The sequence below is a fragment of the Triturus cristatus genome, chromosome 4_1 (genome assembly GCF_964204655.1).
Source record: "Triturus cristatus chromosome 4_1, aTriCri1.1, whole genome shotgun sequence".
Taxonomy (NCBI): Eukaryota; Metazoa; Chordata; class Amphibia; order Caudata; family Salamandridae; genus Triturus; species Triturus cristatus.
The window spans coordinates 1,100,131,930-1,100,151,511 of NC_140585.1; the positions used below are offsets into that span (position 1 = coordinate 1,100,131,930).

Here is a 19,582-nt window from a genome sequence, read left to right on the forward strand (position 1 = left end):
TGATGTATTACGCACAGGAGCATTTGTCTGATTGGTGGTAAGATTGCTCGCAGTGAAATTGGGGGCTGAAACTGGCCCTCTAAATAAATTGCTACTAGAGGACGGGACATCTAATGATGGATTAGTTAGAACTGTGTTTACAGCTGGCCCATTTTCAGTCAATAGTGGTCGAGATTTATCAGTAGAATTACCCCCAGAGGGGAGGACTGGGGCCTGATTGAGCTCCGAGTGATTTTTTAATTGTGTAGGACTAGACTTCCTATCCAGGTCTGCTTCAATTTTCCCTAGTCGATTCTCTATTTTTTCTAATCTTTCCACTATTGCGAGGGTGTAAGAGCGCAATATCAGCTCGAAATTGTCCAAAAGATTGCTAGTGAGTTTAATGTTAGACCCATTGTCTTTAGGGCCATGTTCAGTATTGTATTCCCCCTCTATATGTGCAGAGGTCGACGATGGTATAGGAATAATGTCCAATCCGGTCACATCCTTAGAGATTACAGCGGATATGATCTTAGAACTGGGGGGGGGGGGATAGCCTTCTTCCCAAAATCGGTGTGGCTCATCCTCTGTTTTGTAGATTCCATCCCTTTGCGTCTCCTCTTAGTAGGTGGTGGAACATGCTTAGCAGGTTGTACAACTTTCTTAGTTTTTTGTCTATTAGACTTGTGGGGAGTAGGTGTCACTATTGTCGAAATTCCTGGAGAGCTGAGTAGATCAAGTGACGGATTAATAATATCAGTTCCAGTGGGAAGAGTACTGGGTACTACACAATCTCTCAGCAAGAGTGGAACACCTTCTGAACTTAGGGTATCATCAGCAGGGGCTGATACAGGGGTATAGTCGTTTGGAAGAGTGGCTATGGAATTAGGCTCGAGCAGTGCCCTATTTTTGATGTTTTCAATAGAGCGTCTACGCTCAAGTCTGCGCTCTGCTAGAGAAGACTCTGTTATACCTGCAGATGGAGCCTTGATAAGATAATTGTCCAAAGTGCCATTCATTATAGTTCCCAGTCTGTCAGCCACCGTAGAAATCGGGCTCGGCACACAGGTGGTCATAATAATAACTGCGGCGGGTAAATGAATTACGACAATAGAAAGTATGTGCAACTTAGAGTGAGACGTATTCCTATGTCATTCCGTCTGACCGGAGTGCTGTGCCCGGGCCGGTCTCGTCGGTCCACGGAGGGCCACAGAGGGCCCGCCCTTTGCCCAGGCTTAGCCCGCGCGCGGTCCCGCGACGCGGGGGCTGCTGGTCAGTTTTATGCGCCTCCTGGCGCCAAAATCTTCTTCGGCGGCTCTCCTGCCGCAAGAGGTGCTGGGGAGTGTAGTTTCCGGTCTCCGCTCTGCGGCCGCGAACGATGAGGACACGGCGGCGGGAGACCGGAGCTAGCGGGATGCAATGCCAGCAATGCCAGCGCAGGGAGTGCAGTCGTGAAGGCAAATTACTGGTGGGCTGTAGAAAACAAAGAAACCCACTCTGCCGGGGCTGCTGGTCAGTTTTATGCGCCTCCTGGCGCCAAAATCTTCTTCGGCGGCTCTCCTGCCGCAAGAGGTGCTGGGGAGTGTAGTTTCCGGTCTCCGCTCCGCGGCCGCGAACGATGAGGACACGGCGGCGGGAGACCGGAGCTAGCGGGATGCAATGCCAGCAATGCCAGCGCAGGGAGTGCAGTCGTGAAGGCAAATTACTGGTGGGCTAAAGAAAACAAAGCAAGTCTATTCAACTCAAACTGTCAAAATACCGGGGGCGTCTCTCGGTCACTAAAGGCGTTAAATAAGGTCACAGGTGAGGTCATACCTGCGAGGGAAGCGGGATGCTCCGGTTACTTCTGTAACCCAATGTCACCGGCGCCCCTCCCGGCCGCGCGCGCACCCAGCTGCAATTCAAACCTCAGCGCCGCGAGATACAATTGGCTGACAACTAGGAAGAACACATGGGAGATGTATGTGTCTTGTAAAGCGCACTGCTGCCCTGAGGCGTCCTGGCGCTGTAGACCGCTGGGGAACCCGTCCTGGCTATCCCTGTGAGATGGTCCCTCCAGGGTATCTCCAAGGTGAAACCAGGCATCCCCAGCAAATGTGGGGGGCCGTTATGGAGATGAGGCAAGCTAATGCCCAGAGTTGCCGAGTGTGTTCCTGGTTAGAGTAGGTACCGAGGCGAGAATTATCGAGTCCGTTTTGACCCTGGTCCACGACCCTGCCGCGTCGGAAATTGAACCCTGGTCCCTGGCCGATTCTCTGCTTACGGATCTGCCGCCTCTAACCAGTGAGCCACACCTCTCCACATATATCATATATCAATGGTTCTCTGACATCCAACAAACAAAACCCTCTTTCTGACAGAATTACAGCACTCTCCCGATTTTGGGACTTTTGATTTTTTTTTCACGTATCCAGTATTCTAACCCAATGTGGTAAGATCCCAGTTTTCGATTACATCCTCTCATCTCCTCTATATAAATATAACATACACATTCAAGATATATGAAAAGAAAGGACTACTGTAGTCTCTTCATGGATGTAAAACACACGTTCTCTTACTTTTCTATTCACTCAATAATGATGGTGTAACACTATGCTTCTATTACTTCATATAAGACATTTTAACTCTGGTGCCATATAATTTGACAGAGCGAAGACTATTCTGTGACCCTAAATGTTGTCATGGTATCTGCCATACCTATTCCACGTGTGTTTGTCTGTCTGAGCACTGCCTATGAACTTAGCTTGTCCTGCTGCCATCTATGTTTTGTGTGAAAATATATTGCATAGTTATTGCTGCCTGGGCTGTACCTGCCTTGTGTGTAATAATGGTTGTGCTACAGTGGCCTGTACTGTACTACTATGTGTGAGGAGAACAACTATACTTGCAGACTTTGGATCTTTCCAGCTTTATCTCAGAGGAGTTACTAAAACTGGTCACTAACAGCAAACCTAATTCCTCAGCCTCCGTTGCAGGGTCCAGAGGATATTTTGATTGCTTTGGTTGGAAAATCTCTAAAGGAAATATCACAGGTCTACGGTAACTGCAGCTCTCGTAATTTTCAATGGGGCCAGTAACGGAGTTTCCGCCCAATAAGGAATTACGACCCTCCTATAATAAGGGGTCAAGTGTTAAAAATTGATCTTTCATAACTAGTATTATACCGACTGGGTTTCAAATGCTGGTTAACTGTGAACGCTGCACTTAACAAATAGTCCTTGTAAGACAACAAACTGCTGTTTAGTCATTCGATAATTGTCAAACCTCAAAATATTAGGACATGGAAATTGTTTAGGAGACGTGTGACTTTCTATTAAATGGACATCGTGGCAAAAACAATGTACAAGGCAGCACATATTGGCATAAATGACAATCCCTAACAGCACTGGGCAGGCAAGATGGCATAACCCTCAACGCTACTTTATCCCTCAAAAACATACGAAAAGTCAGCAGACAATTGACAGTAAAAAGTTCTTTCTTTTAACTGAAGGTAAATACGCCAAAAATATTGTTTGGGATATATTTCGTATGAAATGGGTAGGAGCATTAGTAGAGCCATCATCATATTCTAATCCCGCTGTACAGGCATTTAAGGAGCTGACACATTTACTCTGCAGGCAGTTAAAAAATTAAGAGACCAACTGGATCTCAAAGAATTATGGTTTGCAAAAAATGTGCTTTTGCACCCACTCTTATATTACAAGACATTAGAACAGGCCATTACAAGAAAATCTCCTTTAAGAAACAAAATATGTACTAATAAACCGTTCAAATCTGGATGCGAAGGTCTAGCTTCTTAAAGAACAAGCAGTGACAAAGTCCAAAGGTCTGCCATTGGCTGCCATACCTTTGACTTTATCAGTGATGAACAAGTTACAAGTTACAAGTTACCTTCGGTAACGATGTATCTGGAACACAGTCTAGCCGCAGATGTCTTAACTTTAGAATGTTCCCAGGCGTAAGCCTGGATCCGGAGATTTTTTAGCAGTACCTCTGTGCCGGGGTACGGCGTCACATGACTCCGTCCTGACGTCGCCCACGCATAAGACGTCAAGGGAGCCATACAAGTCCCTCCATGCATGCGGACGTCAGTTTTCTACTGTGAAACTTTTTTGCGCCACAACGCGAGTCACTACAAAAACTGTGAGAGAGTGGGAACAGCGCACCACAAAAGATCAAAAACCTTTGAAACAACAATGACAAGAAACATAGAATGATGAGAAACATCACCATGAAAGTTAGAAAAAGAGTACTTTATACTGTAAGGGACTGAAGGGAGAGAACAGAGTACCCGCCCCTAGAAACAGTCTTGCAGAAGCGAAGAGCCATGCTCTCCAATGAGGCAAAACGGCATTGGAAATCAATGTCATGACAAACGATAAGCAGTCTGCAACCACAGGATGAAACTGTAAAGGGCAACAAGACTTGAACAATATGACTCATGGTAATTGACCACAATTTTGGAACAACAGAAAAAGTGCAACTATACAACCTATAAACGACCTATTGACTGTAGCATAGTCAAATAGACCCCCAAATCAATAGACTGTAGCATAGACAAAGAGACCCAAGAGTAACGGTTAACAATAGATGAGGGTGGAAAGGAGGGTAGAAGAACATGATTATCCCCCCACAATGGAAGAACCAGGGTGGAGGAGCGTGGAAGGGCATAAAACCCCACCACCCAATTGTGAGAAAGGATGGAGAAGCAACAGATAAAACAGAAGGAGACATCCTGCCCCGGAGGGAGGTGAAGTAGACCACCCCGCAGGAAGACGAAGACCACCTGTAAGGAGCCAAGTGGGTAGAAACCAACCTGAAAAGGTCCTCGCAGTGCGGGGAGGATGGGTGGGCGTTAAGGAATCTGCGGCTAGACTGTGTCTCTACCAGATACATAGTTACCGAAGGTAAGTAACTCGTTCATCTGATAGAGACATCTAGCCGCTGATTCCTTAACTTTAGAATAGATACCAAAGCTATACCCCATTGGAGGAAGGTCTGAGACTCAAACCCGCCAAGTTCCAAAGTGAACTAATCCGTCAATAACGGACGGAAACACGGTGGGGACAAGAAAGCCAGCGTGGCTGACACCAGACCCATTAAGCTCTTTAAAGGAGCAATAACAAGGGGAGGCAAAGGCACCACAATCCGTCAGAGGATGGAACAAGACCTCTCTCGTCCAGATAGGGACGAAAGGAAATCACAGACCAAGCTGGTCAGTGCACAATGGAAGAAAATCCATAAACTTCTGCAAAAAGAAGTTAAACCAAGCACAGGATCCTCAGGATCTGCAAAAGACAAAGGGCCATATGTAGGTAGCCTAATACCTGTCGGTAACGGCCGATTTTCGGTAAATATACCGTTACCGACCGGTATTTAGGCTTTTGCTATGTAGGGGGAACATTTCAGGATTCGGTAATTTACCGAATCGGTAAAATTACCGAATCGGTAATTTATGTAGGTGACACTCAAATGAGCGATGTGTAGGGAAAATAATTCGGTATTTAGCACCAAATATATGTTGGTGCTAAATACCGAATTCATTGCAAAAAGCAATATTTTGCTGGACTAACAGTGCCATGTGGCAGACATACATGCCCTTAGGGCATGTATGTGCGCCACATGTGCACACATGCAGGAATCAGGGGTGCAACGGGGTGTCAATGTGACACCCTGCCACCCTTGAATGTGCTCCCCCCATTACCGAATCGGTATTTACCGATTCGGTAATGAGGCATACCTTCCCATTGATTCAATCAATGGGAAGGTATGCCTCATTACCGAATCGGTAAATACCGATTCGGTAATTACCGAATTTCTCCGATTCGGTAATATTTACCGAATGATTACCTACATACGAGTTACCACTTCTTAAATACCGAATCGGTAAAGTTCGGTATTTAAGAAGTGGTAACTTGTATGCTACCTACATATGGCCTTGTCACCGTGAAGAGATTTACAGAACCATGACTACCAAGTGATATATGTATGTGGATCACAGGGATACTCATAAGCAGAAAGTGTATACCGAGAGAACTACACCACACATATGCGAAAGCACAATGAAATGTAACATCAACAGCACATATGAGTCAGCAGAGAGAGACGGGCGCATGCCCAGGTAGTCAACCAGCCAACCGTACCCAAAGGTACAAAGGAGAAAGGATACCGTTAAAAGCCGGGCACACACATAAGGCTCACTCCCATGAGAGAGAGAGAAAGAGAAAGAGAGAGGGAGAGAGAAAGAGAAACGGAATCTGGGGCAAAAACCCCAGATACTACAGCATGGAAAAACCTAGTATGCTTGTCCTCTCGCTGTGTATATCACAAGACATATATACATATAGACATATATATGAAAACCTTTCGAAAAATGAAAGGAAAGGGGATCTCAAAGAGCATGCCCTAGATAATAGGAGGCCGCACAATAGGTATCAACAGCTCTGATGCGAAGCATATCAGGACATAATGTCAAGACACTCCTTAAAAAGCGACATCATTCTCCCTGTCGGGGAGGGAAACCTAGTCTTCCGCGTGAGAGGCGGGAATACTGACCATTACACTAACGAGGAATGAGTTAGTAATACACATACACAGTGTCTGCATAATGTATATATAGCCATATACGGATACTGCATAAGGACAACGAGTATCCAGAAGAAGAATACTTCCACCAATAACATCAGCAGAGGCCAGAAGCGGAAGTACCTGAGACCTTGCGCGGCAATGAGCAGAGGGACTTGAGCCCCTGCCTGGGAAGTGCATAGAGAAATAGGGCACCAGGCAACGTGCAGCCTAGACGTCGATGACCACCTAAGACTTGTCTGCCCGGCGTCGGGCCGGTGTCTACTCGACCTCCACCAAGGTGGGGAACTGCGGAGCGGAACGCCATCGACTCGGAGTCAAGCTCCGCGCTGCAGCGCATCCAGCGTTGGTACAGAGAGCCTCACAGGGCTGTGCAGAGACAGGAAGGCCTGACGTCAGACTGGGATGCCCCTCGGGCCGTGCCCCAACGTCGCAGCGACTCCAGTACCGGAGTCAGGGTTCTTGATCATCGCCGAGGGCGAACCCGCTGGCGAAGTCCCGACCTGAGTCCCTACCCCTTCTGTGGGGCCCGAAGGAGCACCAGGGAGAGGGGGTGACCCAAAGGCGGCCAGTAAAGCCAGCCAATACGCTTCCATCTGGGTCCTAGTCGACCCAGCACCAGGAAATGGAGGATAGGTGGGGGTCGACTCCTGGGGGCCCGGGTCCAGTGAAGACCGAGAGCACCGGACGTCACGTCTATGTGAGGTCAACGACCTCCGTGACTTCTTCTTGTGCTTACCCGCGTCAGACGAGCGATGTCCGCGGGAATGACTCAGTGACCTGTCCCAAACAGGAGCCTTTGCGTGACCGGCGGCGCGAGAACTCCGAACAGGATATCCGGACGGACAACAACTTCATCCGACGGGGAAGGTGTCAGACTCATCAATCTTAGATTTAAAGAAATACTGGCCGAGAGAAAAAACATTTTTGGTCTCAAAAACCACACGTTTCACTTCGATAGTAATACCTGGCATTTAATCCAACTACTTTGTATGAATGATTTCTTTTTGAAAGGACAGAATGCAGTCAGTAGTGGGCGGGAAGAAAACGTGACTGACAAGAACAGGCCAATGGATACATGTGTCTCAAAGCAGCTAGGTAAGTAGACTAAACATATAATTTTTGTAACATTAAAAGGTCTTAGCTAACACAGACCTAAAAAAAGAGTAAGGGATACACTTAAAATGCATAAACCTTTTAGCCACCAAAATTCTAATCATGCGAATTCTCTGAACTCTTTGACTACTGTTCCATTACAAGAAGGGGTGGGAAAAGCTTACACAAGATTTAATATTCGGGCGATCAGGATCACATCTTCAAAACCCTTTTTTTCACAGGTTCCCTAGCAAAAACACACATGGTTTTCTAGAAAGACAGATTTTTGTGATCTTGCTGTGGCAAAGAATTTCAAAATTCCAATGAATTATATATACTTTATTGAAATAGATGATGATTTTGTCAATAAGTGATCAATAAGCTCCAGAATATATGAGCTTCAGTTACAGTCATAACTACTAGGGCATGGCAAGTATCACAAGGCAGGCCATCTTCTTGATGAGATCTTTACAGATAATATACAACTTCTCTGGCAAATCTCTTTTCTTTTGATCTGGTCTGACACCGGGAAGTTATGTTCGAGTTCAAAGTTCCCTTTAATAAAGCAAATTCTTTCACTCCTTCTGAACTAAATCTACGCTGACCCTGGCACAAAATCAGTGCCTAACAGCTAACTGAAAAACGTATTCAGGCAATTCCCACGATTTCAGAAGATCTTGATCTAGCCACCAATAACTAGCATCATTGGCTAAAGGCAGCCATAGATCAGCTTACGCCAACGAGAAGCGGAAAAAACTGTAAATCAGCCCAGTCGGAGCCCTGATTTAATGAGAAAGTCAGACTTCAAAAACAAAAATATCGATTACTTGAAAGAAAATGGAGATTAGACTTCAAGCCAAGTGATAAAGAACGATATACGGCATCTATACAGATTTATAAAACACTGATCCATGCTGAAAAATCTAAATGTTTTATTGCCAAAATAGAAGCCTCAAAGAATTCCTCCAACGAATTGTTTACCACTGTAAAAAAAACTGTCCAAGCTACCCAAGGGAAAAAACCTATCGACCAGCCAACAGTTTTGTGACACCCTGGCAGATGCGTTGCAGGCCACGCTCATAACTGTATACGACTCCTTCTCTGTCTCCAGTACTACAGCCACCACATGACAGGAAATAGCATCACCCCAAAGAATGGATCAAATACTTTGCCAGGAAAGTCTATGCTGACTACCTCCCTAAGCTTCTCAGAGGATAACTCACTTAAGGGCCATGATAAGGGACCAACTTACACCTCGTCCAGTCTTCCATCCCTAACTGAGGACCAAATCTCATCACTTGATAAACAAGTTAAATCAGGGTCACAATGGGATCCTTCTCCTCCAAGGATTTTACATATGGCACAGGAAGCAATAACCAGTTGCCTTACGCCGTTATTTAATGAAATCCTTCGCTCAGTCTATTTTCCTACAGACTGGAAAAAAGCTTCAATCACCCCACTCCTGAAAAAAGCCAATCTAGATGCCAACGACCAGAACAATTATAGGCCGATATCACGCCTACCATTTCTAACTAAAGTAGTGGAGAAGGCCATAAATCAAGAACTTACATCCGTCATCTGCACGAATCACATCCTTGACTCCTCCCAGTTTGGGTTCCGTGCTCAGCATAGTATGGAGCTAGCCTAAATTACAGCTACGGAAGAATTGAGGCAGACACTAGATCAGGGAGGGAATGCAGCCCTCATCATATTGGATCTGTTGGCAGCATTTGATATGGTCAATGACCCTCTAGCTTCCATGGGAATAAAGCCCTTGCTCTGCTAAACTCATTCCTTGCATATCGTACTTGGGAGATTTTCTATTACCACCCTTCTCCTTGCCATGGGGGTACCGCAGGGGTCCTCCATGAGTCCCACTCTTTTAAATCTGTATGTCATCCCCTTGCTGACCTCCTTAGATCCTATGGATTCTCTTTAGTAACATGCGCGAACGATACTCAAATCGTTTTGTCATTAACAGGCAATCCAGATGCCACAGCAGCACAACTCCATAAAAGTATGCTACACCTTGGATCCTGGATGTGGGACAACTGTTTAAAGCTTGACTGACCAAAAACGGAAATCCTACTCTTTGGTAATAACCCATCTTTCTGGTCCACTAAGTGGTGGCCATCTGAACTTGGACCTCTCCTGATTCCTAGCGTCAAAGCAAACAATATTGGTATAATCTTTGACACAAAACGAACTTTTGATGGACAGATTAATCATACAACCTCCTCATGTTACTTTATTCTAAAAGTTCTAAGGAAGATCCTACCATATATGGGGTGATTAGGCCTAATACAGAGGTATCATACTTGAACCGACCACTGGTGAGCCTTGGTTTCTGGATGAGGAGATCCGCTCCTTCACCATCAAAACGTAATAGAAACTGCATGTTCTTGAAAGTGGTTTTGGAGGAACTGTGAACAGAGACTATGGTAGCTGAGCTGTCATGGTTTGGCCGGAGATATTGGCTACCAAACCATGATTACTTCAGTGTTCTTGTTATTAAAAAAGACAATAGTATGCGTTATAAAAAGTTATGTCACTAACATTATTAAAAAAAAAGTATTATGAAATAATTAATGATGTTAATCTATAGAAGATTTAATTGTAGAGAAATGAAAACCCTGAATAATTCTACTTTTAGATTTTTAAGTTTAAGTATGTTGGGCCCATTTATCATACAAAAATACCACATGATTAAAGTACCTTTCAGTATGATTATTCAGAGCATGTTTGTCTTGCACTAACTGATATGCTGGCTATTTCACGCTGAATCAAAGTCAGCATACTTAACAGAGGTAGCCCATCAACCCTATAGCATTTAACTCTACAATAACCAGGGTTGTTACAGTCACCTAAACAACCTCAAAATGTATTTTTGTTCACCGACATACAGTATAACTTTAGAAACAAATGTGTATGTCTTGTGGGGAACAAGTTATCAACTGGGTTAACTTAAAAGGGTGGAATGTGGCAACACTACTTTGATTGCATGCATGGAATAAATTCAAGCTATCATCTTATCTTACCTTATTTTTGGGTTTTACTTCCCCACAGAGTTTCATGAGATCTGAAGATAAAGAACTAAACAACAAAAAAGAAAATGAAGATCAATTAATTCCAATGTGTTGTGTAATCATTTAATAGTCAATGTCCAGTAAGTATTTTCTTTCTACAGAGTTCGCCACAAATGAATTATGAGAATTTATTATGTAGACAAACAAAGACTTCTTTCTCCATGTAGATGATACTAACCTGTGGAAAAATCAATAAAATGCTATTGTTAAAGGATGAGAGGACAAGCTCAGGCAACCAAATCATTTTCTCTACCAATACTGCTGTTGAAGATGGATTGTAATACAGTACTCTGCTTCAGCACTCTTTGTTTCTACAAATCTTTTTATCCACTGTCGATGACGACCTCTTGGCAAGAACTCACTTATACTGTCAGGCTCTGTCTCTCTCGCTGCCAAACTGAAAGGCCATGTATCTAGCCCTCTGCCAACTACACTGCATCTTTTACTGGGATCTACCTGCTTTGAAGGGAAACCTTCACTGGCAGAGACAAGAATTCTGTTTAATTCACCTTCACCAACAACTCATGAGGCAACTGATCTACACCACCTAAAGCAACCTTCAATGTGATACAAATTAGTTTCAAATCAGGGACAGCTTAAATGTGTTATAAGTATAAGCCCTAAGTAAATATCAGGACTGGGGCAAAAATACATTCTGAGAAGTAAACACCTTTTGAAATGTTTAAGTAATACCAAAGTGCACCTTTAAAATCTAATATTTGTAGTGCCCATTCAGTTACAAAGGAACGGTTGTCTGAATAGAATGTTAAATTATTATTCCAATACCATATTCAGAAGCTACTTCAGATGAGAAAGATGACTGTGTTAACTGAACCACTTGATCCTAGTTAAAAAAACACATAGCTGATCATTCAATAAAGTCTGGATTTCATTCACTCAGCTATCTGAAGCCATAACAATTAAGAGACTGATTTTCAACACGGAGATCAGATTGCACCCCTAGGCCTGAGTTTAAAAAGAACCTCTAAACATCCCCAGTCCCCAGAATTGGACACAAGATGGCACCAGGGAAAAAAGGTGAACTAGAATCACAAACAGGTAAAGTTTCGAAGAAGATGATCCTCAAAAGGGATATTGAGAGCATGCCCTTGTTCAGACTATACAATTAAGTACTATATCTTCTCAAATGGTAGCAGTTAAGATTGCGATTGATGGCTAAATACCAGATTCACACACAGTCCCTTAAAGGGAAACGAGCCTTGAAAAGAAAATCCACTTCTCCTCTAGTTTCTACATTCAATCACCAGGCCAGTTTTGAAGTCCATTCTGTTGAATTCTAGGTGCCAATCAGTTAAGTTGAAGTAGGCTAGGCTGTTTTGAAGAATCCTGCCTTTGCTCCTCAATTAAATTTCCAGTTTCAACAGCCTGAAATGTGAAACGTTGGAAAGATGCAGAACCTCTGAATACAGGATATGCCATGCCACCTCAATCACATCGTTAAGGCATTGTCTTTGTTTATTCACACTGCTGCTCTTTGCTGCAGAATTGGAGAAACATTGCATCAACAACTCAGTCCTTAGTGACCCCCTCATGTGGAAGCCTTCATGTGAACTCTGCATCTTGTATGTCCTTTTGTTTAGAACAGGTTGATTTATGAAGTTTCCCATATTGCAAAACAGACTTACTTGGTGGAATTCACACTGTTCTTTCAAGTGCTGTCACCTTACAAGGGGAGCCTTTTCATTCAGAATTTCCAGACTCTGCAACGCAGAGAGTTTCCCTTAGTGAATTACATATGACACTGGTATCCTTCTAAAGAGTAGAGGACTGTGTAGGTCTTTTGTTTCCTTATGAGATCGGCAAATCATAATGCCTGGAGTGGAGTGCCAGCCAAATTGTTCTTAGAGCCAAAACATTATTTAAAGTGATTACTTGGAAGATCACAAATCCTGGGCTGACAAATCTTGGATATCAACCCCTGACCCTTTTAGAGACACTTGCTACCACAGTATCTTGGCAAAGTGAAACCGCCATGAGTCAACTCATCATCTTACCTTTATTTTCTATGCTTATGATTGGATGTGCTCGGTCTTAAGTTTATGGACCCCATTGCATCATGATCGACATCTACTACATTTTCAGACTCTGCAAGGGCAGTGCTCTAAGATGGACAATGGTGATGAAAAATATGCAGACGTGCATGAGCATCCTTCATGAGAAGGCAGCAGATCTGATGCTATAAAGGCAAGCAACTCCGCTTTGATTGAGAAGGCATCCTAGTGCAGGCGTCACTTGTCACCTTCACATCAAAGGCTTGCAATCTAGAATTGTGGGGAACGTTACCACCATTACTTTCAAAGTTCTGGTGATTTGTGATGTAGAGGAGTCTATTAACAACCAATCAATTAGCTATAGATATATGTTAAACCCCTAATGCAGCAATTGAATTGTCACATGTATTTGGCGTTTTAGTAACAATCATTCGGTTTACCTAACATCAAAGGGAATCCTTTTAATTTTATGCCTTTGGAAATCATTAATCTGCACAAGTGATTCAAAAGTGGAAATAGGAATTCTACAGGTCTAAGTGGAGCATAAAGTATCCATGCTGCATGTCTGTGGTCATTTACATGGGACATTTAGGAAGAATCTGGGTAGGGTTTGCCTCAAAGGATTTGTTTTTCAGAAATTCAGTCCCGACTAGCAGGACTGAAAAGGTAAATTGCTGAAGGCCACAAACAATACTGCTAAAGACATTCAAGTTAACCTCATAGCTCTTAACACTATTATTTAAAAGAAAACTGCAATTGGCAAAATCAAGAGCCATTGATCCAAATCAACAGACATGCATTGGGAGAGCTTGGTTACCCCGTAGACCTATATAACACCATACACTTCAAAAGACTACTGGCCCATACAGCCACATTAAACAGAGCATGGAAGAATACCACCCAAAAATGGTGCAAGGGTAAATTAAATGGGTTAATCCCCCTGTGGGTGTGCAAAGGACAGAATGAATTTTGGAGCCTTCACAGGTTCCATAGTTCGGACATGCTTGGGATATCCACTCTGCAGGACATGTGGAGGTCAAGGGGCCTAAAACCCTTTAACCAACCTGCAGTCGAGTATGGTATAGCAGACTTTGCAATAAATCAATACCTGCACTTACAGCATACGCTACGAGTACACATAAAGGGAGAAGTTGTGATTCCGGATGGAACTCTCCTGGATTACATGATTTTGAGTAAGGTACGGGGAGAAAGGCAGTCTAAAATATAGGACCCTAAGCTACAATACCACAGGAGAGCAAAGTAGCCTGATAGGCAAATGGGATTTAGGGCTTTGAGCTATGGAGGACTTTGGTGGGTATGGAGACACTGAGTGGGACAAGGAACTGTGGGTGGCTCAGACAGGTACACATTAAAATACAACATAGTAAGCACACACTAAACTGAAGTTAATGGAGAAAACAGAACTGATGTTAACTCTTGTCTTAGAGGTTGCAGACAAGTAGGCATTTTCTTTCACATCATATGGCTTTCGATTAGATGGATTCCGTAAAGGGGTAAATGGCTGTATCAACCACATACTAGAAGGAAAGCATCCTTCAGAGGCTAAACTCATGCTTTTGAGTATTTGGAGTGGTGATCCCACAACAAGGCACTGTAAGACACTATATAACTGAGGTATAATTATTGTCTGAATTGATTTAGCAAGACTATGGGGGAAGGCCTGAGGACCCAAATCTCGAAAAGTGGCACCAAGGACTATTGAAAGCAGGCTAAGAAATTAGTACAGGAGGGTAGAAAAAAATCCATGAAATATGAAAAGATATGGTGACCACAGATGAGATGGGGGTGACAGTGCTAATGGACAATCAGTGACACCACACCCAGAGGAGCGCGGGGGGGCGAAATTGACCATAAAATGCTGCCCGATACCCACCAAATGGTATACCTGTGCTTACTGTCAACGTTGGGATGCATATTACTTGATGTCCCGAGACTGAAGACCTAGCTACCTAGTGCCACAAACTGAACATCTAGTCTAACTATATGCATAGCGTTCTTGTTTGTAATAACAAAAAGCATGAACAGAAAATAACTATCAATTTGTCAAACTTGAAGTATGAGCACAGAACAAAGTAGAGAAAAAAGTATGTGGTTAATTGTTCAGTCTATCACGATTCCATGAGAACTCCTACTTCTTCAGGATTACTTTGAAGCCAAGGACTTATATGAACAGTGGTATTGTAATAGCAGCTAATCTGCTCGGAATGGGATTTACTTGTGTGGAATAAAAGAAATTTCAGTAAAATTGGTTAGGTACCTGAGGGAGAGATGAGTGTTTGTCACAAAAAAGGTGTCTGACATTTTGGGCTGCACTATATATGTTGATATCAATTTGCAGTTAAGTGGTCACACATAATGGTTTGGAACCGACTGGTAAATTCCATTGGTAGAAAGTTACAGTATGCGTGAGAGAAAGTGTGTGTAGAAAGAAAGACATTGCTAGACTCTCAGACAACTTTTGTTTGAAACGGAAGCATGTTTGTTGATAGTAAAGGGATCTGCAGATCACAAGATAATAATACAGAACGGACTTGAAATATAATGGCAAAGAGAACATGAATGATGGGATTTGGGCACAAATAGGTCCAACATATTTGTCTGCCACCAATGGGGAGAAAAAAATTCTCTTTCAACGGTGTACTGATCAGCATCTGTCTGCCAGATGAGAAGAAACCACTCAGAAATAGAAAACCCACCAGTAGCGGGTAAGTAGACCTGTTTGCTAGAGCAAAGTCTGAGGGTACATTAATCATACACTCCCAGTTGTTCAGTAAAATATTTTGAAGTGATGATCTCCTACCGTTGTATTAGCGAAAGATATTGGAACATCCAATTGAAAGGTACATGTGACTGTAGAAAAAGAGGGACTGCTCAAAAAAACCAAGGCCCTATTTGACACACTTCTTGGTTAAGGTTAAAGTGGCACAGAGCTGCCTTGATGAACATGGAGAAGCAGTTAAACTGGTCAAAGGCCCTTAGAGGAATAAGTATTTTCAAAGTCTTTGTCACTAACTGAAGCCAAGTGCTGATGTCCTGTTTCATAAAAGATTCATATATGTAGGGATCACAAAGTAGTGTTCTTTTCGAGAATTAAATGTAGAATACAAGTGCCTGACAAAAATAGAAGTGCAATCCCAATCTTAAACTATATCTAGTGACCTCCTTTCCTGGTGGCTGAAAATATCCTAAAACAATTTCTGGAAGTATTTAGTGTCCAAAATAACCGTTTTTATTCTGAGCAACAAGATTAAGAACAGTAACCTATAAAACAAAAATCATAATTTTAGATCATATTAGGACTATTTCAATAGATCACCAAAAGGAGTTGTTTACAAACAGACAATCCCCCAATAGCTGTTTGAGCCCTTTAGTGCTGCGTGTGAAGGGCTTTGCACTATTGATGCTGGAGACCGAGTGAGTGGAGTTGTCACTGTCATGCTTAGTTGGTATAGCTCATAAAAAAATGGAAATGGCATTCTAATAAAATGTTTCCACTGCCTAAATTCGGGCCAGCACAACGACTTTTCTGAAGTACAGAATGCACATTTCAGTTTTGTAGCAGCAGGTTGCAAATGACTGGTTAACCTGACTGTTGATAATATTCTATTGCCGATTAGAGGTTTAAGTGTGTTGGGGCCCTTTTGTGGACTGACAGGTTTTAGGCAGAGTTTTTATATAATTACTGAAATATTAGGCAGTGTGATGTCTGGAGAAGGGCCACGTTATTTTTTTAATTCACAACAAAAAAACTTGTTATTACAAACTCAGACTGCTCAGTAATCCCTCCCCAACTAAACTGTAATGTCATTCCATCTGCTGCATCTAGAAATATTAGCTTATTGCAATGTTAATATAAAATGGTTGCTGGCAGCATATTCTCCTCCTGAAGCTCCCGCACAATGAGTACCTTCCCCAATATATCATATTCTGAAAAAAATGATGACGGAGAGTATCTTTTGTCAAAACAAGAAATAAATTACACCATAGGTTAAAACGCGTTTTCACATTTTCTTTACCTGCCTTCTGTTCCAGGGCTGGAAAGCGATGCATCATCGTCACTACTGTTCTCTGTATTCTCTACAAAAGGGTTTAAGTTAAAATTAGGCAACAATGCATTACAATTGTCATTCTTCAAAATAACCCTACAAAGCAGCATAATATAGGTAAAGCACCTACATATGAATTATAAAATGTGGTACACCATAGGTTGCATTTATCATGTTTAAAAATAACTCCATTATATAAAACTCACTAGCAACTTTTTGTTCTACTAAGTACTTACTTTCTCTAACATTTTTTTAAATGGATACTCTTTTTCCCAAATATTCCTCTTTTTAGAACGATCGCCATGTGTTAAAGTGGAATTTGACAGTTATAACAAAAATCGATTGCTCTGCATCAAAGTGAGACACCATGGTGTCAGTCACAGGCATCATCACTGAAAGTGATGCAAAGACTCTGTAAAAGCATTGGGGTGACCCGTCCACCTAATTACACTATTTCGCAGTGGCCAGGACATGCGAAACAGGCATCCAATATGATATCCAAAAAATGATACCAAAGAATGCAATTGTGTTTAAAAGAGAGTAGGCAGAAGGGAGACAAGGAATCTGCTAGAAGAGAAAGTATCAGTCGCTTCTAAAACTTCTTGGGAATTTCTCACTATAGAACGACTCCTACAGTATTAAACACAAGAGGAGGGTCTGAGGCTTAAGAGCAAATACAATTTAGGCGAGGATCTCCTGAGGGACTGCCTAATCAAGTTAAACTTATGGTCTTATGGATAGGCAAAATTCACCACTTGAAATGTGACAGTCGCCTTTAAAAATAGGTCCCTCTCAAGGGCACTACTGTATCTGCCCTACCATTACTTTAGGGACCATAATCCCTTCATAAGAAAATGTTTATACAATAGTTTGATACACTAAACAGCCTGTCGGGAAAAGGAGATGCCTATATACTCACTATTTGCTGGAGTGCTCCATAGAAAAACATAGGTTCAACTTAGAGTCAAGTCAATTCCCTTTTCGTACTAGGGTAATGAGGGTGCAAGAACGCAGCATTTTTGTTAAACAAGAAACTCTGAAATCACATTCAGTCGAAAACCCTCATTATCACTTACAAGAGGAAGAGAGAAGCATAGGATGGGCCAACGTAACAGCTTCAAGTCCACCCACCCTTTTGGCAAACACAATAGCCAACAGGAAAGCTCTCAACATCAATTGCCTCGACCGGCAAGAATGAAGCACCTTCAATGGTACTTCCTTCAAACATAGCAATACTAGATGACTGTACCACGCTAGTGGCATAAACAGTGTATATGGAAAGAAATCCTGTAACCACTTAGGAGAGTGTTTGCAGGGTTTGGTGAAGCATCATTCCTGCTTGTTGATAAAGCGGTTTCTAATTCAACAATATTTATCACAAGTGCCAGTACAACAAGGTCCAGACAAAATGTGTTCCTGATGTAGTCTGGGAGCAATGAAAATGAAGTTTGCCTTGTGGCTTTATTTGTTTTCAATGTTATATCACTCTAGAAACCGTTAGATAGGGAAGAAAGACCTAATGCAAGTGGCCATGCCAGTCAACACTTAACACATTTCCCAGTGGGGCATTCACAGGTAAGAAAATAGACACAGTGTGGTATGATTTGTTTTAAACAGAGCTACACATGGAATGCACCACCAAAATCACCTACTACTGCAACTCCCACTTACCATTCAACAACTTCAGTCTGCTCACAGCAGTGGGAAGAACTGCCCCACCTGCCATCTTGGCTACCTCAAAGCGTGTAGCTCATTCAGAAACTACCAGAGTATGTGTGAGGGGAATGCCTCCACTATTAGACCTGTTTTGGATATAATATCTGTTATTTCGGCTAGGTTTTTTTTTAAACACTGAAATGGTCTGATTTGTCATATGATCAATATGCAAAGAGTTCTTGGACTCACACTGACGCAGGCACCTCTCATCAGCCTACATCCATAAAGCAGAGATAAAGAGGGATGCTTGGGCTTCATTCATTTGAGACCATTATTGTGACTAATAAGATAGAGCTGTTAACAGTCGCAAAGCATATGCAGTAGATTGGTGCTGGTCAGTGAGCACCGGGGGCATTTTGCAACTGCTCCTTGAAAGATTTTATTGATGCGGGCTGGTGCGAGATATGCTCTACTAAGTACGTTAAATTGGATGTATTTGCATTTTATCCCTTGGGATACTTTATGAGTTATTTCAGTGCCCTTTTCCAGTCAGTATCATGAAATGGCTTTGTCAGGTCGATTTCCAAAAGGTCCGTAAAAGAAGTCTAGAGGTGTCTCCCTTAGATGGAAACGCCCTGTGGAACCATTTTATCAGTTTGCTACCCATACCAGCAGTATAAAGAATTTGATACACTGTGTGTAGGTGGTGGCGTATGGTGGGTATGATAAAGTGAACAGAGGTACTGCGAAATACCCTCATAGGTGAGGAATTGTGCAGGAGTGAGGCTATAACCAGTTATAAGAGTTGGGAAGTCCACCAATTTGTCATTGACAAGGAGCGCTCCCACTGTGGACAAATCTGTGTTCTGCCAGTGGCTCAACTGTCGCTCATAATTGTCCTGTTTTAGCAGGAAGGCCAAGTAGAGGGATGGCAGAGGCATAGGGTGCTGTCATGTTAGTTAATTTATTGGTGCTGGCCAGGCAAGCCAGAGCTATGCGAAAGAGCCTTGCAGCATGTAGGCCAGAGCGGGTGTTGGATGCCAATGAGTAGTGTAATACGCCATCCCTGAATACCGGATGGAGCTTTAATGATGATAACTCA

The 19,582-nt window shown here is 42.7% G+C and overlaps 1 protein-coding gene across 8 annotated transcripts in view; it reads right to left on the reverse strand.

Annotated features, from left to right (window-relative positions):
• The window catches only part of KIF21A (kinesin family member 21A), a 719,281-nt gene that overhangs the window by 175,324 nt on the left and 524,375 nt on the right, over positions 1-19,582 (reverse strand). For all 8 annotated transcript variants that reach the window (XM_085654100.1, XM_085654097.1, XM_085654095.1 and 5 more), the window contains 2 exons: positions 16,795-16,855; positions 10,698-10,752 (listed from right to left, as the gene is read on the reverse strand). In XM_085654100.1, coding sequence (XP_085510226.1) covers positions 10,698-10,752; positions 16,795-16,855 — 116 coding nt within the window. The remainder of the gene's footprint in view (positions 1-10,697; positions 10,753-16,794; positions 16,856-19,582) is intronic.